This window comes from Panulirus ornatus, chromosome 43 (genome assembly GCF_036320965.1).
Source record: "Panulirus ornatus isolate Po-2019 chromosome 43, ASM3632096v1, whole genome shotgun sequence".
Taxonomy (NCBI): domain Eukaryota; kingdom Metazoa; phylum Arthropoda; class Malacostraca; order Decapoda; family Palinuridae; genus Panulirus; species Panulirus ornatus.
The window spans coordinates 21,143,179-21,167,875 of record NC_092266.1 but is presented as its reverse complement, the minus strand read 5'-3'; the positions used below and the strand labels follow the sequence as shown (position 1 = coordinate 21,167,875).

Here is a 24,697-nt window from a genome sequence, read left to right as displayed (position 1 = left end):
CTGAGGAAACACAAACTTGTATCTTGATCGTGAGGCTCATATTGACCGAGGAAGTTCAGCTTCTGTGCCTAGTGACCTGGCCTTTGACCCGACCTTTGCTTTCAAGGGTGGTACGATCATCGTGCTCACGGGGAGGGGGGGATAATGTCCAGCGTGGCAGCACTAGCAGAATGAGGAGAGACGCAGCCTCTTGCATGTCTGTCAGACCACGATCACTTGGTTGTGGTGCACCTTGCCAAGTGTTGTGACCGACGTGTCGCCAGTGTTGTGTGAGGTTGTCACACACCTGCAGGCGTTCAGAACGAGTTCTGGATGTAAAGGTACCACAGGATAATTGCATACTTTTTTTTTTATAATGGCTTTACGTAGTCATTTTTTTAAGGTACCACGGGATGATTACATATATATTTTGTAATGTCTTTACGAAGTCATTTTTTTTTTTTTTATGTTAAAGGCTCCTGTCACGGACATGAGTCCACATCAAGGCTGGGCCTTAATTGAAATATAGAGAGAATTATGAAACTGAGAAAAAAGAAAAGAGAAGGGAAAGTATTTACGAATTTTGGAGAAAGTGAAAAACGTATCTTTTGAAACTGTGTGTCTTTGGGGAAGTTTGTGTCCAGCAGGAGTGGTAGGGGCTTTAGGTAGGTTTACAGTAGTCTTCCGGGTTAGACCCCAGTCCATGTGAGGAACACTGGTGTATACAACACGTTTGTTTGTATGTTCTTGAGCAAGCTTGACCTTCGGTCATGACCTTGACCTGCAAGGTTATTGGTGTGCGTGGTGAGTGGCTGTAACCTGGCCTCTGGGCTAGCGAGCAGGTCTGATGACTGTCTCGGTCGTTGTATGACTCAACATTCTTAGTGTTACATGTTGGCCAGCTGGATACTGGCAGTGTTTCTCATTCTTGTGCTTAGGATTCAGTGTTGCTCGTTGTATATACCAGTTTTCCTAGTGTTTCTCACTGTATAACTCAGTATTCACAGTGTTTCTCACTGTATAACCGAGTATTCACAGTGTTTCTCACTGTATAACTCAGTATTCACAGTGTTTCTCACTGTATAACCGAGTATTCAAAGTGTTTCTCACTGTATAACCCAGTATTCACAATGTTTCTCACTGTATAACCGAGTATTCACAGTGTTTCTCACTGTATAACCCAGTATTCACAATGTTTCTCACTGTATAACCCAGTATTCACAATGTTTCTCATTGTATAACCGAGTATTCACAGTGTTTCTCACTATATAACCCAGTATTCACAGTGTTTCTCACTGTATAACCCAGTATTCACAATGTTTCTCATTGTATAACAGAGTATTCACAGTGTTTCTCACTATATAACCCAGTATTCCCAGTGTTTCTCACTGTATAACCCAGTATTCACAGTGTTTCTCACGGTATAACCCAGTATTCAGTGTGTTTCCCACTGTATAACCCAGTATTCAGTGTTTCTCATTATACAACCCAGTATTCGTCTTGAAGCTTTGTATTTGTTTTTAACACATGTACTGTTCATTACCAGTGTGTTTGCCGGCCTGGGGTAAGACTTGCTCTCTGTGGCTATGGTCGATGCCAATGCCGCTGTAAGTACAGACTGGAGAACGGCTGAGAAATTGCACACTTGAAAGTGATCGTCGGTAAATGATTCAGGATTCAGACTGAACCAGGTCCACAGACATGCTGAGAGCTCGAAGTTGATTGGCTCTGTGTCCTTTTACCTTTCATCATAATGGCCACCGCTTGGGGGGGGGGGGCTTGTATTACTCACTGCCATGTCGGTAACTAAGAAATTACGTTCGAGGAGAAACAGAAAACCTATGTCTAAAATTGTTGGCGCTTTACGTTGGCTGAACCAGTCAGGAACTGTGTCGTGTTATTGTCTTCTTTCTTTGGTCTGGTTGTGTGGTTTTTGTGTATTGGTAGTCAGTGTTACGCTCTGGGTGGCTAATATTGTGTGTAGGAGGTCGAATTATTATCATGGTCAGCACTGACCGGATGTCGCTTTTTCTCGTTTTCTTTCATGGACTTGGGAGACGTGCCGTTGTGATTCTCAGACGTCCAGCATGTGAGGAACTACTACTATCCTTCTTTATGCCGGACTCCAGACGCCTTTAGAACACCCACAGCAGCAGCAGCACTGGAAGGGTTCAGCTGTGAGTCTGTCGTGAGAGATGCATCATTAGTCCTGGAGGTGTGGCAGACTTACATGTTGGTCCACCGGTGCTGTGGCTACGATTACCTGTCTTGTGGTCTCTTAAGGAGGAAAGAAAATGTCGACATTGTATGTTCAGCTTTGATTCATCGTTTGTGTTCGTCCTCCGCCTCTCGCTTAGCTGTATAGTGCAGTAGGTGCTGTAGGCTCCCAGGTTAATACGGGAGGCATTGTAAACTATATGCCTCCGTTGGCAGCAAAGTTTAGGTAGAATTAGTTTCGTGTAGATGCCTCGAAAGTTCGTTATTCGTAAGTTATCAGAACTTGTAGTCTCCCATATCTTAGGCTTCCCCAACGTTGTAGATGTAGTTGTTGGCGTATATATATATATATATATATATATATATATATATATATATATATATATATATATATATATATATATATATATATATATATCCTAGCCTAAGCCAGGTACCTAATTTATCGACTAACCCCTAGACGTGGATGAAGAGCCGTGTTGACTGTGGACTTATTGCCGCAACTAGGATTGGAACCTTTGCGCTCGACCCTGGGCGGCCAGTGAATGCTTCGTGGTCAGAAACGCTAAACCGCTACACCACGTATATGGCATTAGGTGAGGGAGCTACTACGCCACACACCGAGCGGCAGCGTCAGCTACGGTGCTGCTGCTGCTGCTGCCGCTGGTGGTCTCGTGTTCTCATAATAAATCATAGTGGTGGCTGCCGTAGCTCCCCCAGCATCCCTCCCACAGCCCATACGACGGCTTCCCTCACCGAGATAAGGCCATGGTGTTGCTGCCTTTTGTTTTGATCAAGCCTCGCCCCGTTTTAGGGTGTTTGATTGGACCGCCGCTTATCTGGGACCGGAAGAAGCGGCAGAGGATGTGTTTGTGTGTGTGTGTGTGTGTGTGTGTGTGTGTGTGCTTCACAGTTGGCAGTGAACTTTAAGAAATGACAGTCGATTGGTATAACGTGTAGACAGATGTGGTCTTAATGATACTACCCTTAGGTCGCCTTCATGATACAACCCTCTTGAGTCGTCGTGATGATACGACCCTCGAGTCGTCGTGATGATACGACCCTCGAGTCGTCGTGATGATACGACCCAAGACTTACGTGTGATGGTATGACCTTTAAGGTTGTAGGCCAGGTCATCATATGCGAGGGTCGTCATATGTCGCGCTCAAGGGTCGTACCGTCGTGCTCAAAGGTCAAACTGTCCAGCTTAAGGGCGTGCCGTCGTGCTCAGCGGTCGTACCGTCCTGTAAGGGTGAAGAATAGAACTTTGTCAAGGGAAAGTGATTCGCACTGAACATGAGGTCCATGGTTGCCTCGGGCGAGATATAAACAATACTGACGTTAGTTAATTAAGGCCGTTACTCACGTGTTTCACCAGTCAGTGGGGCGAGGTCTGGCAAGGCTGTACGAACAAGACTTCGACTTCACCTACTTAGCCTCCCATCAAGACCTAGTGGTTGGGAGGAAGTAGCGATGACTGTAATCACCGTGGAGAGAGAGGCAGGCAGGCCAGGAGGAGTGCCTCGGGTGGTGGGGAGAAAGTTGGCGGGTGCAGGCAGGCCCGGTGTTGGTGGGTCGTGGTGTTGAAGGTGCTGGTGACCTTGTGCTGGAGAACACCCAGAGTTGAACCTGTTGGTGAGAGGTGGTGGCCGGCCCGGGTGGGTCAGGGTCCTCCCTCCACTTCCAGATCACCTCAGTTTTAATCGTTTGTCTTGTGACTTACCTGGTGTGTGGCTGGTGGATGATGAAAGGGTTATCGGAGATCTGACGTCTGGGGCCGTAGACTCTCTCTCTCTCTCTCTCTCTCTCTCTCTCTCTCTCTCTCTCTCTCTCTCTCTCTCTCTCTCTCTCAGAAAACTGGGCATTTTTCTCGTCGATGGTTCCCCATTGTAGTGGGTTCTTTTATTGTCTTTCTCATGTGATGGTTAGGACTGGGATCGGGGTGTAGGAACACTAGTCAAAACACAGTGCTTTTTTTTTTATTTAAGTAAGTATAGTAATGATTTCGCTCGTGGCAAGGTGATGCAAGTGGTGCAGGATGAAGTAAGAAAGTGAGGTGAGGTGAAGTTGGTGAGATGAGGATAGCAAGCGTGGCAGGGGTCCCGGGGCGCTGTTGGAGGAGCAGGTGTGGCAGGAATCCCCCAGGGAAAGGTGCGTCGCTGCCTGGGTCTCGTGGTGCAGTTCGGAAAGTGAGCGGCGGATGCTGGGTCTGTGCCGCAGGAGATGAGGGCGTTGCTGAGATCCTGTAAGAACTGCTGTAGAAGACGTGATACGGCGATGCCCCACGGGGCCTTTTCGGCTGAGGATGGAGTTGGGCACCCAGGGAGCTGCTGCTGACGTTGGTGCTGACGTAATTTGTAGAAAGGAAATACAGCAGAAGGGAAAGCATTAGGTAGGTGCGAGGTGGGGTGTGTGTAAGGAAGGTAGGAAGGTAAGAGGTGCGGTGCTTGTAGGTAAGTAAGAGTTGGAGTGCTTGCTTGTTGGTAGGTAGTTTGGTAAGAGGTGGGGTGTGCTTTTAGCGCAGGTGATGGCTATGTATGTTGAGGGGGGGCTGGACGGGTATGGAAGTGAGACTGGAGAAGGGAAGATGGTGCGCCGAGTTCAGTAGTAACCTAACCTTGGGGAGAGGAGGCCGACAGCGTCAGTGTTTGGTCAGCGTGACGCCACCCTACCATGTCTGCACACACCACCCTCATTCAACTCTGTATTCCGTCCTCTCATTGTTACCGATTGTAGCGCATCCTTGGATCGGCGGGAGTCCCTGAAGAAGGAAGGGGGTGGTCCCCTGAGGTTTTACGATATATTTATATGATGTTGGCGTTTGCGTCAGGAGCCATTAAAGCATCGGCCTGAGCCGCCAGTGAAGCACCTCTTGGGTGTGTATTTGGGTGGGTGACCCGGACCAGAGCAGAGCAGGTGGTGCTCCGCTGTGACGGTAGACAACGCCTGGCTGATGACCCCACGTCCCCGGGAACCACACTCCGCAGGTCATGGGTTAAATGTCCGCTGTAGTGAAGTATGTGACTGGTGATTCCCCAAGGGTGATATGCACTTCATGTTAGCTACAGAGCCATCATACATGGAACGGAAATCGTTGTGATGTTTATTTTTGACCATTTGATTGATTGATGCCACCTGTAATGGAAAAAAGTTATATTGTTCGCATCAACCCCTACGTGCGTAAGTCTGTCCGTGGGTCCACTCGTCCATTATTCTCTGCGTCCGTTCGTCCGTATGTGCATCTGTGATGCTGTACGTGTGGGGGAAGCCGATGTTTCACATGGTACCTTCAGACTGGTGGACTGGTGCTACAGAGCAGACCCGTACCACAAGTGTTGCTCACACGCTGTTGTGTGGCGGTGTTGTCTCGCTGGGGCTGAGGTCGGTGTCTTGTGTACTGCGATACGACTTGTTGACGGGTGTTCATCCCCCTGGCGTGGGGGGCGTCGGATATGAACCAAAGCTCATAGCTGTTAGTAATGAGGCTGTCCATCACATGTTTTTTTTATAGGCTAAGGTCACATGGACATGAGCTGGGGAGACATAATCATATTCAGGTGGCGTTAAGTGTTTGACAAACATGTTTTCGTGTTTGTGAAGTGTGTGTGTGTGTGTGTGTGTGTGTGTGTGTGTGTGTGTGTGTGTGCGTCGGAAGAAGTGATGGTGTGTTGCACGAACAGATTTAAAGAAGGAATGACGTGTGTTTCATGAACGGATATTGTGTTAGTCGTAGCGTCTGTTGTATTGCACTACCATTTGTGTTCTTTGTCTTCCAGGTATGTTGATGGTGTAGGACGGACATGGGACTAGCTTGTGTTGAGGATCCAGGTAAGTCTTCCGTCATGATGCCTCACTATATATACACATACGTGACCCTCCCAGCCAGACTGCATGCATGGTCCTCTATTCTCCCCACCACCAACCAGACTCGTAGGTATAGCCATCATTCTCGTGGTTCTCTACCCGTCTTCCGACCTTCCTGGTACGTAACGCACGAGTATATAGTGTCAGACTTTACAGTGTTGCCAAGACCGAGCAGGTAAAATAGTAGTGCACACAGGGCTGGTACGTGACCTGGTAACCGCTCTCGGCACATTAGTTATTGATGTCCTCTTAACACTGAAGTGGCTCTCTCTCTCTCTCTCTCTCTCTCTCTCTCTCTCTCTCTCTCTCTCTCTCTCTCTCTCTCTCTCTCTCTCTCTCTCTCTCTCTTTGGTCTGTATTCCCGCAATCCCCTCTTTCTGTTTACTTATATGTTTTTATTTGTATCTGTGTATGTGATTATTTGTTCATATATATATATATATATATATATATATATATATATATATATATATATATATATATATATATATATATATATATATATATTTTTTTTTTTTTTTTTTTTTTTTTTTTTTCGTACTATTCGCCATTTCCCGCGATAGCGAGGTAGCGTTAAGAACAGAGGACTGGGCCTTCGAGGGAATATCCTCACCTGGCCCCCTTCTCTGTTCCTTCTTTTGGAAAATTGAAAAAAACAAGAGGGGAGGATTTCCAGTCACCCGCTCCCTCCACTTTTAGTCGCCTTCTACGACACGCAGGGAATACGTGGGAAGTATTCTTTCTCCCTTATCCCCAGGGATAATATATATATATATATATATATATATATATATATATATTAGGTTAGGTTTTGTGTTTGTGAAATTGTGTACTTGTGTAGGTCTCATTGAATAATAACAGGCACATGTGTGTTTAGATTGTACGATTCCCCTTTCGTTTTCTGTTTCATAATCTTAATACTTTCCTGTTCGTGTGTTTACATGTGTCGAGAAAATACAATAAAAAAAAGAACAAGATGAGCAATAGGGGATCACATCTCTCGTTCCTTCCTGGTAGTTCCATAACTAGGACACTTCTCGGTGAGTGGTGGGAGATGCAGGGGCCTTATTGATTGTAATTGGTTGACTTAATAAGGTCGAGTCATCGTATTACGTCACGAGTACCCGGATCTGGCTCAGGCGCCCCCCCCTCCCCCTTACACACACACACACACACACACACACACACCTGGAAACATCCAGCAGGTGGTACATCTTTCCACTGGTAAACAAATATTTGATGGGTCGAGAACCGAGACTGAACGAACCTTTGAACACGCCTCGAGGTCTCGGTAACTATTGAACACTCTTGGAGACCGCTCAAACTTCTGAACACACTTGGAGCCCTTACGAGCCGTTGAACATACATGGAGACTGCGTGAACCATTGAACATAATTGGAGGCTGAACGAACCATTAACACTCTTTGAGGCCTTGCGAAGCATTTAACACCCCTCGAAACCGTACGAACCATTAAACAAACACACTTGGAGGCTGCTTAAACCATTGAATACCCTTACAGGCTACGCGAACCTTTGAACACTCTACAAGGCCTCGCGAACCAATGGAATGCTTTGAGGCCGCGCGCACCAATTAATAGACTCGGAGGCCGGGCGAACCTCTGAACACACTTCGATACCGCCTTTGTTAAGCGAGTGGCTCGCTAGTGGTCGGTGGAGTTCGTCAAGACCACTTCATGGTTGGGGGTGCCCTCGAGCCTCTGGTGTTGGGAGGGTTGGAGATGGATTGGTGTTTGAGGTGGATATAGAAGGGACCGTTGGCGGTACAACGTCCAGTTGCCGTGTTGGGTTTTAGCGGGATGAGCAAACAGGTGTGTCCTAAGCCTGGGATGTAGTACTCCCTAACCCAAGCGTAGTAAGTCATGGTCGTATGTTCGTGCTGGTCCATGTTGCCCTCCAGGTCCTAGCTGACGTGGGGATGCTGAGACTCAAAGGTGTTATACCACTGAACAGGCATATGGTGAGCACTAGGTACTGGAGATGTGATACAGTTACTATTAGGACGTGATTCTCGAGTAGATAGATCATGCTGTAAGCCGTAGAAGCACATGAACTCGCCTATCTACTCCATTGACGCTGACGTACTTGGGGGACAACCTCCTCTTGTACCCGGGCTTCACATACCCTTGAACCCCGAGTGTTGGAAGTAGACATCATCTGTGACTGTCACTTGTACACACTCGAGTCTGTCCAGTGCCTGTGGCCTGGTAAATACTGTGAAGAAAATGAGACTGAATTGGCTTGAGGGGGACAGGTGTTTGAGAAGGGGGGGGGATAACAGTGAAATAATCCCAATCGTTGGTTTGGAGGAACCTGTTGTTATAGGATAGAGGTGGTAAAGGAATATCCCTCCAGGATATAGGTCAGAGGATGAGTAATGCTGTAATGTGGAGATGTAAGGGGAGGCGTTTGTCGAGGGTGTAGGTCATGAGGGGAAGACCACAGAGATGTTGGCGTGGTAGATGGTCAGATGAGGTGTGGACCTTGCACTGGGGTTTGACAATTTGCATTGAGGTTGAGTCACTCGTTTATATGTAGATGGCAGACACTTGTCTAGTGTGATGAGTGACCCCTTAAGCACACTGGTACGACCATTGAGCAGGACTTGCGCGATCCTTGAGCACGACTGTTGGACCATTTGAGCAGAATGGCACGGTCCCTGAGAAGGATAGCGCGATCCTCGAGCAGGACGGTACGATCTTTGAGCACGACGGTACGATCTTTGAGCACGACGGTACGAGTCTTGTGTATGACGGCCTGGTGAGTTCAACCTCCAGGCCATCATGCTGAAGGGGTTTCACGTGGTTCTCGAGGAGTTCACCGTTGCTTGGAGGAGGAGGAGAGGAGGTGCCTGGAGCACACTTGAGGAGCCATGAGATCAACGTTCGCTGCACCATATAGATTTGAGATACAAGTGCCTTGTGTGCCCAGGCACGGAGTGGGGCGCCCTCTGTGTATTTTAAGATTACTCGCGTACCATCTGAGTATGTGTGTGTGTGTCCTCGTAAGGTATGGCGCTTATTATTACTCGTTCATCCTTCACATTGTGGTTACTGAAGGGTGTTATGGGTAGGTATGACACCTCACCATATTCATCCTTTATATCATTACTGTATGTGTGGTGGTAAGGGGAGGTATGGCACTTCAGTATGTGTCAAGGGTCGGTGTGTGTGTGTGTGTGTGTGTGTGTGTGTGTGTGTGTGTGTGTGTGTGTGTGTGTGTGTGTAATCCCTCTCGTTGGCTGTAAGAGACGTATGACGTCAGAATATCATTGTCATGTGAAGGGCCAATCATTGTATTTCGCTCCCAGTGTCCCGAGTGTTTCATCATCAGAACTGCACGTATTGTCAAGACCTCTTATTTTGTATTCACAAGCGTTCGGATATGCGATGCTTCTGATTCAGATTTCAGAATACTGTATTTTTCGCGTTTGTCATATTCCTCTCTCTCTCTCTCTCTCTCTCTCTCTCTCTCTCGCGCGCGCGCGCGCGCGTTTGTATCCATAGTTGCTGTAGAGATCATTTCCCGGTACACTGGATAATAGAGTTAGAATAATTCTCACTTGTTGTCGATTCTTCGTCGTAGGAAATTTCATGATGTTTTACCATTGTGTACAGTCGAAGGTGGGAGACGCGTGGGCCTCTCTATACCGCGCAAAGGTTTCGGGGTTGAGGAAGCTCGTACAGATATGCGGTAGGTTGGTTTTCACGCTCGGTGGGAAGGAACAGCAGATGGATTCTGCATGTTTGTAGGTGTTATATATATGTGATCATCCCGTGCGATCGAAGATGCGGTACATTTTAATGATCTGCAGACTTCCAAGTTACATACAGAACCTTTGGTTCATATCCTGGACTTGATGACATAGTGCTTGTAAAAAGTAACGTCTACTGACGGAGCATTATGCTGGCTCCCCTGTGATGCCACATCTACTGAAGGAACACAGTGTGTGTGCTGGGTTGCTGCGAATGCTTGAATGGGTAAGCAGTAACGTAAGGGAGGAAAGCCACATCTGGTTATCGTTCGTGTCCGTGAGGATGTATTATATTTGGTTGCCTCAAGATTTTAAACGGGACATGACACATCCTCACCTTCAGCTTCTCGTTGACCTAGCGCATCTGATCTTGAGGCCTGTGTGAAGGACAATTACGTGTGAAGTAAGTGTTGTCTGGAGAGACGCTAATATAGTTGATCTCCAGGCTTGTGGGAAGCACCATTGTCTGGCCTGTGAGGGGTAGATCATATCTAGGCCACTGGTGTGTCTCGGTTGTTGTCAGATAACCAGAGGAAGTGATCCGCGATAGTGGGCCCGACCTGTCGCTGGCCATACTGTGGTAAAGACATCGCCTCCGTGTACTGCTGTGGTGAGACGGGGCGTCAGCGTCGCCAGCAGGCACACTGAGGGGACAAGACCTGGCCATATATTTTGTGCCATTAGACACAGCCTAGTGTCTCTCTTGTGGACCAGAAGGTTTATGTTCCTGTCTCCACAGGAAGGTGTACCTCTCTCTCTCTCTCTCTCTCTCTCTCTCTCTCTCTCTCTCTCTCTCTCTCTCTCTCTCTCTCTCTCTCTCAGAGGTAGATGATGATTGTGCTCTCACTGTTTCATGAGGCTTATTACTATTCTTCTTCTTCTGTCGTGTCTCATTGTAAATCTTAACCCTTCTCGCCGTAGTTCCCTGGGAGCTCAAAGGGTAAAGTTGATTTGATGTGAGTTAATGTTGAATTATTGTATCATTCCCCGCGCTTGTATTTTCTTTTCAATTATCTTGCCCCTGATGTAGTAGGCAGTCTGGCTCTTTGTGTGATGAAGAGTGACCAGGGGTTTTGCTGAAGACAGACCTCAGCAACTTTTCTCAACGTTTTACAGTGTGTGTGTGTGTGTGTGTGTGTGTGTGTGTGTGTGTGTGTGTGTGTGTGTGTGTGTGTGTTAAACCCCCCCCCCCCGAGGGAGGCATTGGACCCACCACCAGCGATGGTAGTGTCCAACGTAATAATGATGATAACAACAACATGGATGGAAGTCTTTGGCCGCCTGGATGCACAAGGTGAGCCTCACTGTAGGTAGTGTCCTTACTGCTGTAGATGGCGAGCCCTCAAGCGTGTCACTGTGCAGGTTACGAGTTGAGGATATTCCTCCCTATGAATACCCACCTGATCACTACACCAACTGGTTGTTCTCCATAAGTGTACGTCCTGACTGTTGCTGCCTTTTTGTGTTACACTCGTAACACACCACTTGCGTCTAACTGTTGTACTGACCTGCTTACGTGTAACTGTGGTTGTACCTAGCTACCACTTACGTCTAACTGTTGTTGTGTACTTACGTATGATTGTGGTTGTACCAGCCTACCAATTACGTCTAACTGTGGTTGTACCAACCTACCACTTACGTGTAACTGTGGTTGTACCAGCGTACCACTTACGTCTAACTGTGGTTGTACCAGCCTTGACTCTAACTGTTGCTACGCTGACATTTGCTCTTTTAGTTCAACACTCCAGCTGTTTTTGCACCACCCTCCACACTCTAATTATTGCAACACTAACTCTCTTGCTAATTAATCTCTACACACTTTAGATGCCCTAACTGCACTTTGATTGTTGCCACGCTAACTCTGCACGTCCACTGACGTTACACTAACTCTACACTGACTGTTGGTACACTGACTGTGTATAGTGTAGGTGTCTCCTGTGTATGAATCATGTTAATGTCCTGGGGTGGTGATGGTGTGTGCCCTTGCCAAGCCAAGCCGGCCGAGCTGACGGGTTGTCGTGTCACGATTGGTGGGTTGCCTCACAAAGGGCTTCTCCTCCCTTTCAGTGGAGAAGGTCAGAGTGCAATCAGGTGAGATGAGCTTTAGAAGGTCATTAAAGCCGACATTCCACTACGGGGAGACGAGACGACAAGAGTCCCGGGTTAAGCCAACACCTGGTGAATGGGTCTAGCATTGGCCCTCCCTCCCTCCCCCTGATGCATTTGCATTGAGCACATTTCATTCTCTCTCTCTCTCTCTCTCTCTCTCTCTCTCTCTCTCTCTCTCTCTCTCTCTCTCTCTCTCTCTCTCTCTCCCCACTGTCATGTGTAAAGAAATACATCATCTCAGATAAAAGAGACGTGGATGGTGATGGGGTGGGAAAAGCGATAGTGAAAGTTGAAAGAAGGGGGAAAAAAAAAGGTCTTCACGTTGACGTGTACGTACAGGACAGAGGAAACCTTCACTTCACCTTGGTGATGTGCGCGTGGCTTGTGAGGCGGCAGCTTCTGGAGCACTGAGGTTCATCTGTGGTCTCCGTACTGTCGGGACCAAGATAGGCCTAAGGCACTCCAGCAGTAGCCGACGGAATCAATATGAGGACGAAGAAACAAACCATTTGTGGAGTTCTCTCTCTCTCTCTCTCTCTCTCTCTCTCTCTCTCTCTCTCTCTCTCTCTCTCTCTCTCTCTCTCTCTCTCTCTCTCTTAGTCTCTCTCTCTTAGTCTCTCTCTCTCTCTCTCTCTCTCTCTCTCTCTCTCTCTCTCTCTCTCTCTCTCTCTCTCTCTCTCTCTCTCATCCTGAACCTCTCCACTCTCGGGAACTGGGTCTACAGACTCATTAGGAGCTGAGATTAATCCCTCTTGCATTATATATATTTTATACTCGTGATCTTTTACCTTTTTTTTGGTTTGGGACATAATTTTGCCCGGGGCGTGTTGTACACTGTATACAGAATATGAAGGGACTGAAGCTATTTCTTTTATTATGAACTGGAGGGAAGGCACCGTGGTTAGGTTGGAGTTCCTAAAATTTCACCAAAACATTTTCTTCACGTTTTGATGCAGATAGATTGTATTAACCAGGGATCTGATAGATCGAAGCAATAGGCTGGAGGTTCAAGGAAAAAAGCTTCGCTTGGAGAAAGTCTAGCACTCGACGAACAGGGTCGGGTGGCAGGTGGAACGAAACTGCCCAAAATGATGGCAGTCGTTCCTGGTGAAAACAGTTGACTCTTTTAAGAAGAAAATGTATAAGGTTATTTGCAGTGTGCAGATCGTCCATTAGATGCGCATGAGGAGAAATTATGTTTTCCCTCCGTTGATAACATCTCTGCTGGTCCTTACGTCTTCCTCAGCCTGTTGACTTAGTGCTCGAGGGGCCAGCATGTTGGAGCAGCCTGAGTGTGGTGGAGGTTGGAGCTCTCCGGAGCTACTGCTCTCTCCCACACGCTCGACCCACGACCCGCTTTTGTCCTGTGTCAGACGCGACTGTTCTAGCATTCAAATGACTGCCTCCTGATGTGCGTACCTTTTGAATTCTTATTGATAGTTTTATATTTATAGTTTGAGGCTGTGGGTTTAGGGTGTGTCTAAGACAATAATGTTTGTAAGTCGACGCTGTGTTCATAGACATGTGCTTCTGCCAGTACGACCTTGGAAAGATGTGGATAAACAGATTCCAGCATATAAATGCCAGACGGGGAGACCGTTAATGCTATAGCCTTGTTCAGGTGAGACAGATAAGACGCTCTTATCGCTTGCCATGTCGAGACAGAATAGTACTACGTACGTACTGGCGGCAGGGTGGCAAGAGTCTCCACCTGGTCGCGGCTCAGCACCTGTTGTCGGGGCTGATGGTGTTGGCGGAGGACGCCTCCTCCTCCTCCACTCCTCTTCTCTCTCTCTCTCTCTCTCTCTCTCTCTCTCTCTCTCTCTCTCTCTCTCTCTCTCTCTCTCTCTCTCTCTCTACCTCCGGCGTCTTTTACGTGACTTGTTTCTGCCTCTACAACCCATCTTCGCCATCACCTGAGTCGCCAGCAGCTTCCCTCCAGCACCACCGTTACCTCCTGCAACTCTTCCTCCTCACTCCCTCGCGTCTTCCTGATATTCATCTACCGTGTTCTCCTGCTGACCTTGATGTGTGTGTTTGCCGTTAGCGCGGCCCCTCCCTGACGCGGCAGGCGCGGGGGACGGTAGGGGGAGGTTGGGGGGGCACTATTTAGGCGTTATTCTGGTGTCTGTATTGTAAGATCGTGGTCCTGGTGAGCACCCTGGCTCAACACTCTCATCTTGGGTCCCTGGTCGCCCGACTCTCATCGTCTGTATCGCGCTGGCTTGACGCACCTCCCCGCACACAGGCCTGTCGGTATTGATGTAGATAATGATGACCTGCTTCGCTCGCGACGAATCTACGTTTACCAAGGGCGTCCGTCCTAGCTACGTCTCTTCCTTGTATGTCAACTGACTGTTATATTTCTCTTTCTTGTATCTCCCTTGATGATGTGATCATTGCATATGATCATTAAGAACTTATCATGTTTCATTTTCCATTGGATTACCAGCATTTACGAGATCACGCGCACCTATGTGCGCGTGATATATATGCATACCCTCACACGTGGATGTTATGACAGGTATAAACCTTTTTCGTCTGTCTCTTTGTGGGCTGTCGGTATAGGCCACCATACCAGTTGCACATGGGTAACTGTAAAGGGAACATTGATGCACAAAAGTAAGCAACATGGTAGAGGAGTGAGGGAAGAGTTTACGTAAGAAATGTATTGTCGGGATTGGCAGAGAGACGCACAAAGCGACGGGTGTCGCCTCTATCGCTGCTGTTCCTCGAAACAGCGATATAAAAGATAAGGAAAAAAAAAAAATAAAACGAACAGTCGTGTCTCGCGGCAGGTGTTGGAGCCGAGTTAAGAAGTCCCGTGGTTAGCGATGTGTTTGTGTAGTCCTTCTGATAACGTGTTCGTGAATATTTTTCCTGTGCGTAGCTGTGTGTTAGAAGTAGCTTTCGTTCACTAATACAGTGGCTTCAGGGAGCGACTCTATGGGGGGCAAGTGAGACCCTCCTTGATGGCCGCTAGCAACACCACCAACCACCACCACCACCACCAGGACGAGGGAGCCAGCACCCCAGCAGCCGCGCCACTGGGACAACCCTTGTGTGATCATCACTCATAACTGTCATGACGTGTGGTGGTGGGGAGGAGGACGCATGTCTCCCCACCAGACACCATTGCCAAGTCTTACATCACGGGACGCCCCTGTGTTTACCTGGGTCAGCTGATGATGCTCCCGGTGATAGCACAGATACTACTGTGGGGCCCAGGGCGCCCCTGTCACTTTATCTGGGTCAGCTGGTGGTGCCCCGGTGACAACACAGTTACTGGGGCCCTGGGCCCACCTGTCATTACCTGGGACAGCTGGTGGTGCCCCGGTGACAACACAGTTACTGGGGCCCTGGGCCCACCTGTCATTACCTGGGTCAGCTGGTGGTGCCCCGGTGACAACACAGTTACTGGGGCCCTGGGCCCACCTGTCATTACCTGGGTCAGCTGGTGGTGCCCCGGTGACAACACAGTTACTGGGGCCCTGGGCCCACCTGTCATTACCTGGGTCAGCTGGTGGTGCCCCGGTGACAACACAGTTACTGGGGCCCTGGGCCCACCTGTCGTTATCTGGGTCAGCTGGTGGTGCCCCGGTGACAACACAGTTACTGGGGCCCTGGGCCCACCTGTCGTTATCTGGGTCAGCTGGTGGTGCCCCGGTGACAACACAGTTACTGGGGCCCTGGGCCCACCTGTCGTTATCTGGGTCAGCTGGTGGTGCCCCGGTGACAACACAGTTACTGGGGCCCTGGACCCACCTGTCATTACCTGGGACAGCTGGTGGTGCCCCGGTGACAACACAGTTACTGGGGCCCTGGGCCCACCTGTCGTTATCTGGGTCAGCTGGTGGTGCCCCGAAGATAACACAGGTGCTATTGGGGCCTTAGGCTCACCTGTCTTTATCTGGGGTCATCTATTGATGCCCCGGTGACAACACAGGTACTGGGGCGCCCTTGGGCCTCAACCAAGCTGTTGGAGTCTTCTGTCACGCGCCAAGTGGAGGAGAGGCCTCCTACCCGTTCGCTCGCCTCACACGACTTCCGTCTCGGAATTGGTAATGAGTACAGCCCGGCTTGAATTCTTGGCGGCTGAGGTGCGTGTGTGTTGAGTGACGCATCGCCCACTGTTACCCCGTGCCTGGTAACTGATCCTTGAACTTTGTGCTTTGTTGGGCGAGAGAGTTGAATCTTCAGGTGGGGCGGAGAGCGTCCCGCCTGCTCAGATGTGAAGGCCTCAGAAGCCTCACGGGAAATGTCGCCTTGATGAAATTAATTGTAGGATGAAGGGAATTACAGCTAAGGGTAGTGGTTTGCCTCTTCCACACACACACACACACACACACACACACACACACACACACACACACACACACATATATATATATATATATATATATATATATATATATATATATATATATATATATGTAAATCGTCCCACCTTGAGCCACACATAACCTGCATGGTTTCAGTCCTGTGAAAAATAACTGCAACAAAGTCTACCACGACCACTCAACACGTACACAACGAATCAAAATCTGATCGAGTCCCACCTGAATATGCTCGGCACTTAGCTTTTTGCCACATCACTAGGCCCCTCCCTCCACACCACTCCAATAACTAATCTACAGTTCCCAAAAATAAACACAAAAAGCAACCTATACTCATTGATCCTTCCATCCCCAGCCAACACATGAGGAGCATACCGTAAATACCCAAGTGTAAAACATCAGTCGGTCTTCCCAACGCGGTTCCAACCTTTACCCTACCCGTCACACGCCCATCTGAAACCGCCCTCCCCAGACATACGCGAGTTACTCTCTCGTTTACGCTTAGGGCGTCAACCATAGTGACACCAGTACAAACACCGATTCATCATTCAAGAAGACCCTACATGCACCCACGTTTCAAAGACCACTGTGAGGCACGGAACGCTTCCTGCTCCGTCGTCTCGTACTCTCCCGCCCACATAGACGTACATACCACTACACTTTATGACCTGTGGTTGCGCTCAATGGACGTGGCTAGCTTTCTGAGCTCTGCGGGGAGCCATATATATATATATATATATATATATATATATATATATATATATATATATATATATATATGTGTGTGTGTGTGTGTGTGTGTGTGTGTGTGTGTGTATAGAGAGAGAGAGAGAGAGAGAGAGAGAGAGAGAGAGAGAGCGCAGCTGCTCCACACCTGCACTACATCCATCACCTGGTGCACACATGTGAGGTAATAACAACAAGGACACACCCACACCCCAGGTACGTGGGTTCTGTAGAGCAGCCGCCATGGGAATGTCTGATGGATGATAACACCTTCGCTTGCCAGCATCGCCTCAGCGGGCCGGCCCCATGGTGTGTGGTGACCGTCGTCATTGCGGAGCTAAACTGACCGTTGTCGGTCGATTACAGACGTCCACATCGAACGGCGGAGTGTTTTTTGAAAATGTTGACGTTTACGTGGAGCGTCGCTGTCGAAGTTGACCCGTGACCGCCCAGGCGTCATCATGCCAGCAGCAGGTGTGCACACCTGACAGCTTGACAGGTGTGTTTGTCGTCTTGGTTGTCGCTAAAGCGCATATATATCCCCCCATCACCATCCCCCCACGACGTGTTCCACGCAGCCTAGGATTCGTCAGTGATGTATCCAGCACTCCCGTGGTTTCCTGCGCGATCTATTCAACGCGCATGTTTCCCCCGTGACGTCCTCAGTGCGTCACGCGTTTCTCTCCCGATATCCTGAACACATGTTTTGATAGCGACAGAGATTCAGCGCTCTCGTTGTCAACTGTATGTAGACGTCGCCTTAGGAATGCTCGCATGTGGTGATTTTCAGCGTTTTATGAGTGCATTCATTTATTCGTATGGATATATATATATATATATATATATATATATATATATATATATATATATATATATATATATATATATATATATGTTATCCCTGGGGATAGGGGAGAAAGAATACTTCCCACGTATTCCCTGCGTGTCGTAGAAGGCGACTAAAAGGGAAGGGAGCGGGGGGCTGGAAATCCTCCCCTCTCGTTTTTTTTTTTTTTTTTTTTTTTTTCCAAAAGAAGGAACAGAGAAGAGGTCCAGGTGAGGATATTCCCTCAAAGGCCCAGTCCTCTGTTCTTAACGCTACCTCGCTATCGCGGGAAATAGCGAATAGTATGAAAAAAAAAAAAAAATATATATATATATATGTATGTATATATATGTGTGTCTGTGTGTGTAGTACGGTTGATTGTTTTTATAAGTTTTAAAGCCTTTGTTAGTATCTAGGAAGGCCTGTGATATATATATATATATATATATATATATATATATATATATATATATATATATATATATATATATATATATGTATATATATATATATATATATATATATATATATATATATATATATATATATATATAGTGGGTGTGTGTGTAGTTGGTCATACGTTCGTTATATGGACCAGTGTTTGATCGTGCATATGAAAGTTCGGATCATGTCTCTGCTGGTTATGCATAGTGAAGAGGTGCAGGATATTGACGCTCAGGTGTGTGTGTGTGTGTGTGTGTGTGTGTGTGTGTGTGTGTGTGTTTGTACCTACCTTCCTGCCGGTACCTTCCACGTGAACGAGAGAGAGAGAGAGAGAGAGAGAGAGAGAGAGAGAGAGAGAGAGAGAGAGAGAGAGAGAGAGAGAGAGAGTACATGTATGCGTGTTGCAAAGCTTTGGTTGTGAAGGTAAAGTGTAGGGAGGCGAGGCGTGTGGTGCTGGACTAGTGACGGACCACTGTGTGGCCAAACCTTCACGCCTCGTGCACTATCATAACAATCTTTTCTATTCTCGGAGGCGGCACCTCTCTCTCTCTCTCTCTCTCTCTCTCTCTCTCTCTCTCTCTCTCTCTCTCTCTCTCTCTCTCTCTCTCTCTCTCTCTCTCTCTCTCTCTCTCAACGCCACGAGCACGGGGGCACGACCCCTTGAGCACGACGTCTCGGTTCTCCCAGAGGCCTGGGGATCGCGCGTGAGGCTCGTAGCGTCGTGCTTAGGGTTTTCGCACGGGCTTGCTCCAGCGGTTGAGTTGCCGTTCATACCACGGGTTTGTTCGCTGCGGTACACCTGGATCTGGCACTCAGTAAGAGAGACCAGAGGTGCATGCGAGAAAGGAGAGCGGAGCCCCACCTGTGTGCTGGTGGTGCGTTCATCTGCCGCAAGTGTTCTTCTACCTGCCTTAGTTAATGGGTAGCCTAGACACTGCCTTGGAGACCAGTCGCCACCAGTAACATGAGCCAGAAGATGTCGTCTTTACCTTCTACACTTGTATTCCCTACGGGATTAGGGCTGGTCTCTCACCCCGCAGTTTGGCATGTGGTGGAGCTTCCCTGGCGCTGGCCTGATCGGCTCGCCCCAAGACACAAGATATTCCTGATGGGTTGAATCTGATGATGTGAACCGCTTGACGTGGGTGGATGCTCACGTGTTTGTTGCGGTTGTGGTGTTTAAAAAGTGTCGTGAGACCGCGACCCGCCGAGCAGAGCGGAATTGGGGTGGCGGGGTGAGGCAACGTGGGAACCCGGCAGCTGGTGTTTCCCTACCCACCGCTACCTGCCTTCTCCTGTCCCGTTAGGGGATGCCACCCTCCCTCTGCCCCTTACCCTCCTCTTGCCATCTGCCGCAGGGGTGGGCGACGACTGTCCTCGTTATGGTGTCGTATGGTCTAGCCTGGTGCCTTCGTCGACCACTTCTGCGTCTATGTTTGAAGCGTCCGGGAACAACCTACCATTATCACCCCTCTCTCGTAACCTGTGCTGATGTGGTCGTCGACAGCTTGGTCTGAGACCTAACTTTAGGGGAAGGGGGGGGGGGGGGTAAAAGACCTGGGAAACCATCGTAGGCAAGTCAGGTGTCCCAGAACCGAACTGTGGGGTTAGAAGGCCATCGGGAGCACGATAAAACAAGGTCTAAAGACCGAACTGTGGAGATAGAGTACCTCAGAAATCACGCTAAGAGTTAGGAAGTGGATGGTTTATAACACCTCCCGGCTGCGCCCCTCTCTCTCTCTCTCTGTCTCTCTCTCTCTCTCTCTCTCTCTCTCTCTCTCTCTCTCTCTCTCTCTCTCTCTCTCTCTCTCTCTCTCTCACACACACACACACACACACACACGGACGTCCATGGTGTAGCGGTTAGCGTTAGTGACCGTCACGCATGCATGGGCCGCCTGGGATCAAACTCCCAAAGGTTCGAATCCATGTCGCGGCAGCCGGTCCACAGTCCATCCCGGTTTTTCATCCTCCCCTGGAGGCTGGTCGATAGACTGAGTACCTGTTATATGCTAGGGTATGAGTGTGTGTACATATATGCATAAGTACATTGGAGTAGAGACGTGGTATATATATACCAGGTTAAGAGACTGGGCAACACTCTCCTCCCATAACACATTAATGTAATCACACACACACACACACATACACACGAACTGTTTGCCTACAAATATTAGAATTGCATTCAGACTCACAGATAAGAAGATATTCAGCCAACTGTTCATAACCTACGTAAGGCCAAGACTACGGTATGCTTCCTAAATTTGATCACCTCACCTATAGAAGCACAAAGAGATGATAAAGTCCAGAGACGGACAACAGAGATGGTACCAGAATTAAAAGAGCTGAGGGACAGGGAATGGTTAGAGGCGCACCTCGAGATAGAGGGGTGACCTGACCTCATATTCTTTTTTTTTCTTTTTTGGAAACATTGATAACGTAGGCAGTGAACAGTTCGTCGAGAGATGTAGGGATGGAGCGACCAGGGTTCATAACTTGAAATCATCCTTGAAACCCACTCAGAAAATGAGGAAAAACATCCACCTCAGTTTACTGATGTAGTACATGGTTAATGCAGACAGCACACATAAATTTTCATCTGTATGAGCAGAGAATGTTCAAACAGATGGGGACTACTCCCCCACTAGTATAAAACTTCCTCCACTTACGTTATGAATAGGTACTTACGCGCAAGTCACTTCATTCATGGTTTGTGTCTCCCCCAATCTTGTCTTGACATTTAACGCTCCTGACGTATTAATGTGAGTGGTCCACGTGAGAGAGCGGAGTGGGCTAAAGCTGACCCAGCAGTGGGAGATCTTGGGACACTTGCTTCTCCGGGAGGGTCTGGACGGGCCAGTCCCCAACAGGTCATAGCCATCGTACCCCCCATTAACAGCGGGACCCGTGTCGGACCCCCTCAAGCACCTGGCCAGCTAACAACAACGCCAGCGACCACTCCTGAGGGAGCACTGAGGGACTGGAACAGACTCTCCTACGGCAGCAGGTGCTCCCATCTCTCCCGTGTCGAACCTGGCCACGCGGGTCATGGTCATCACCAGAGTGACTTGTCTGTTTCTTGTTTCCCCGCACGTTTTCTGCCTCCGCCGCCGCCAGTCAGTGTGTTTTTACCCCACTGCAGTGGTTAGCCATACCGTAATCCCCAGTGCTCAGGTGGAGACGTCTGTGCTTGTGTTAACCAGCGAGTAATGACTCTGTAGTTGTGCGCTGTATCCAAAGAGATGTTGACTTCAGGCAGACGTACACGAAGCTCAGGTGACGTGGCTTAGGTCTTGAAGGCTCTGGTTATTAGTAAAACGTGAAAGAAAGGAGAAGAGGGGTGATGAAGGAGGCGTAATTCCGCGGGGAAAGGTGGAGGTGAAGGCTGCAATGCTATCCAGCAGCTGCATGACCTTACACAAGTGGCCGGCCAACCGTGACGGGATCACGTATGAAGGTACGTCTCCCTCCTCCGCCACCTCCTCCCACTTAGCCTCACTAGGGGTCTCCTGTGTGATTCCAGTATCCCCCCCTCCATACCTCCTCTCCTCTCCTGACTTCTTGCTGCCTCACGGGACTCACCGGGCCTTAGTGATGAGTGCCCCATGTTTGCTTATGAGGGGAGGAGGTAGTGGCCAGGGGTGGGTGCACCATTAAACCCCTGACCGTAGTGCTATTAGATTACATTATACACTTGTGTCACAGTCATACAACCTCTTAGTTATAGCGACGAAGGGAGATACTGAGGCGCTATGATCTTTGTGCTAACAAGAGCACAGACAAGTCTGCCGCCAGTACCGTCTGCTTTGGACCATTTGGTGTGATAGCCAGCTGGAAGCTAGACGCAGACCTACATTAGAGGTCAGAGGCCAGGTAGAAAGTGAGGCAGCAGCAGGGGGCCCTTGCATTACGGGGAGGGTGGTCGTTATTGGCCTCCTGTTAGTGCCAGCCAACCTGCACCAACCCACGGCCTCCCTGGTGTGTGTGTGTGCGGCCCGCTCCAAGGTCTTGTGTAGGACTGAACACCTTCGTCGCACTTGTTACGATATGGGACCGCTTTGGTCTCGGTGTTGTGCAGAACCATGATGATGATAGTGGTGGTGGTGAGACGCAAGTCTTGATCTGCTGGGGGAAAGCGCGAGGTTATCAGCTGCGGGCAGGAACATGGTAATTAATGCAGTAGGTAGCGTGAGACGTAAGGCCGGTTTGTTTCCGGGGGGTTCGTTATATGTTTATGTGACATGATAGGTCCAGACGTTGCCCTCTCGGGTGTTACATCTTCAGGGGAAACCAGGAGAACTTCTTGGTTTCCTTTGATGATGTAATATACGAAAGCGCGCTCGGGACTTATCCTGTTTCATTTTTCCTCTAGGTTATAAGCAATATATATATATATATATATATATATATATATATATATATATATATATATATTATTTTATTTTTTAACAAGTTTTTCCCGTGTGGTGTGGCGGACCTTGTGTTGTGGTGGTGCAGGTGGATGGGCGACCATGCTCACCTGGCGCCCCCAAGCGGCCCAGCCTGGATCAATAAACTTCAGGTTGGAGTAAAAGTGGCCTTTACATTTCCCCGGCCAGGGTCAAGGACCGGTTGTCATGATGCGGGCATCTGGCAAACCAGGTCATCCCGGGTGGGAGAGCCCTCTCCCCCAGCAACCTCCCCCACCTCGGCTCCGGCCACACCGTCCCGCTCTTACTTTTGTTTCATTTGATGAACTACCACCACTCCTGTGATGGCTGTTGTTACCGCTGCCGTGCCCATGGATGGTCCTTGGGGGTCTCATGCTCCCGACACAGGCGGTTACTGCCCCAAGCCAGAGCTGTTCCCGAGCCGAAGTGGTTGAGCTGTTGCTGGACGATCTTGGGAGGCATGTATGTGGCGCGCCCCACCTTGACGAAGACCGGTAGACGGATCGGCCAGAAACTGGTCGTCAGTGTACCCTAACCTCGGGAGGAGGGCGGTGCGGATCTTGGGTATGAAGGCCTGACGTTTGACGAGACCCGTAAAGGTTGGGTCAGAATCAGGCAAGGTTATGATCATACCCAGAAGTCATACCGTCGTCCTCAAGGGTCGTACCGTCGTCCTCAAGGGTCGTACCGTCGTCCTCAAGGGTCGTACCGTCGTCCTCAAGGGTCGTACCGTTGTCCTTAGGGTGTCGTACCGTTGTCCTCAAGGGTCGTCCCGGGATGCCCATCTGTCGCTATGACCTGTGGCATATGCAGGTGGCATTTCAGAAAGTCACTCGTTACCATATGCTGGATGTACTGTTGCTTCCGTGGACGGTGTAATAGTACTGTTGCTTCCGTGTACAGCGTAACTGTTGCCGGTGCTGTTCTGTTGCCTCAGCTGGCTGTGTTGACTGCATTGTTGACAGTACTGGTGTGTCTCTCGTTCCGCGATGATTACCGATGGTAAACATTTGATAGCGAATCGCTTGCAGTGATTGCAACACTCGTCACTGACGGTGATTGTGTGTGTGTGTGTGTGTGTGTGTGTGTGTGTGTGTGTGTGTGTTACGTTAACATCCAGAGTGTGGCTGTGTGGACTCCGTCTGTTTGCTGATCTGCTGGTCACGTGCTGGCCGTTGCCCGCCGTCGGCGTGATGAGCACTGTAGGTAGGCTGGTGCTCTAAACTTTCTGTTAGCCTTTGCATTATGGATGGGATGGTCTCTCTCTCTCTCTCTCTCTCTCTCTCTCTCTCTCTCTCTCTCTCTCTCTCTCTCTCTCTCTCTCTCTCTCTCTCTCTCTCTCTCTCTCTCCCCTCCCCTCCCCTCCCCTCCCCTCCTCTCCTCTCCTCTCCTCTCCTCTCCTCTCCTCTCCTCTCTCTCTCTCTCTCTCTCTCTCTCTCTCTCTCTCTCTCTCTCTGAGTGAACGACTGATCAGTTTTAGAGAACACGGGAAGACGTCGACGCACTCGTCATGAATACGTGAAGGATGCAATTGTTGAAGATGCTGTGGCTGAAGGCATCTCGTATCTCATGTCTTGTGGATGAAACGAAAAAAAAAAACAACTTTTCCATTCCCCCAAGAGTGGCAAGTTTGTGAACCTCGACCGGTAGGTGTTGGTAGAGGGGAGTTATGGATAGGATGGGGGATGAGATGGGTGGGAATAGCCATGTTGTTCTTCCCCTGGGTCACATGGATGTGAGGGAGGGAGGGAGGGTTTGGCTGCTGCAGGGGTTGGTGTCCGTTCTCTCCCGGTTGGTGTGTCGTGTGACCGCAACACGGACGCCACCCCCCCTCCACACACGCTGTCATTGCTAGCGACCTCCGTAATTATTGTGAGGCAACGTGTGGAAAACCCTGGGGTCACGCTTCCCACCACGACCTATACCATCTCCCAGCCCTCCTCTCCCAGCCAACATCCACCCCCTCATCACCAGTTGCTGCTCTCCAAGCAGG

The 24,697-nt window shown here is 49.1% G+C and overlaps 1 protein-coding gene across 8 annotated transcripts in view; it reads left to right on the top strand.

The window, feature by feature from the left end:
- trc (Serine/threonine-protein kinase tricornered) overlaps positions 1-24,697 on the top strand; it is a 262,213-nt gene that overhangs the window by 185,312 nt on the left and 52,204 nt on the right. The window contains exon 1 of one of the 8 annotated variants that reach the window (XM_071687191.1): positions 5,973-6,024. The exons of the other annotated variants lie outside the window; for them this stretch is intronic. Within the exon in view, the coding sequence (XP_071543292.1) occupies positions 5,997-6,024 (28 nt within the window). The 5' untranslated portion in view covers positions 5,973-5,996. Of the gene's footprint in view, positions 1-5,972; positions 6,025-24,697 lie in introns of those variants that run through there. 8 annotated transcript variants of the gene reach the window in all.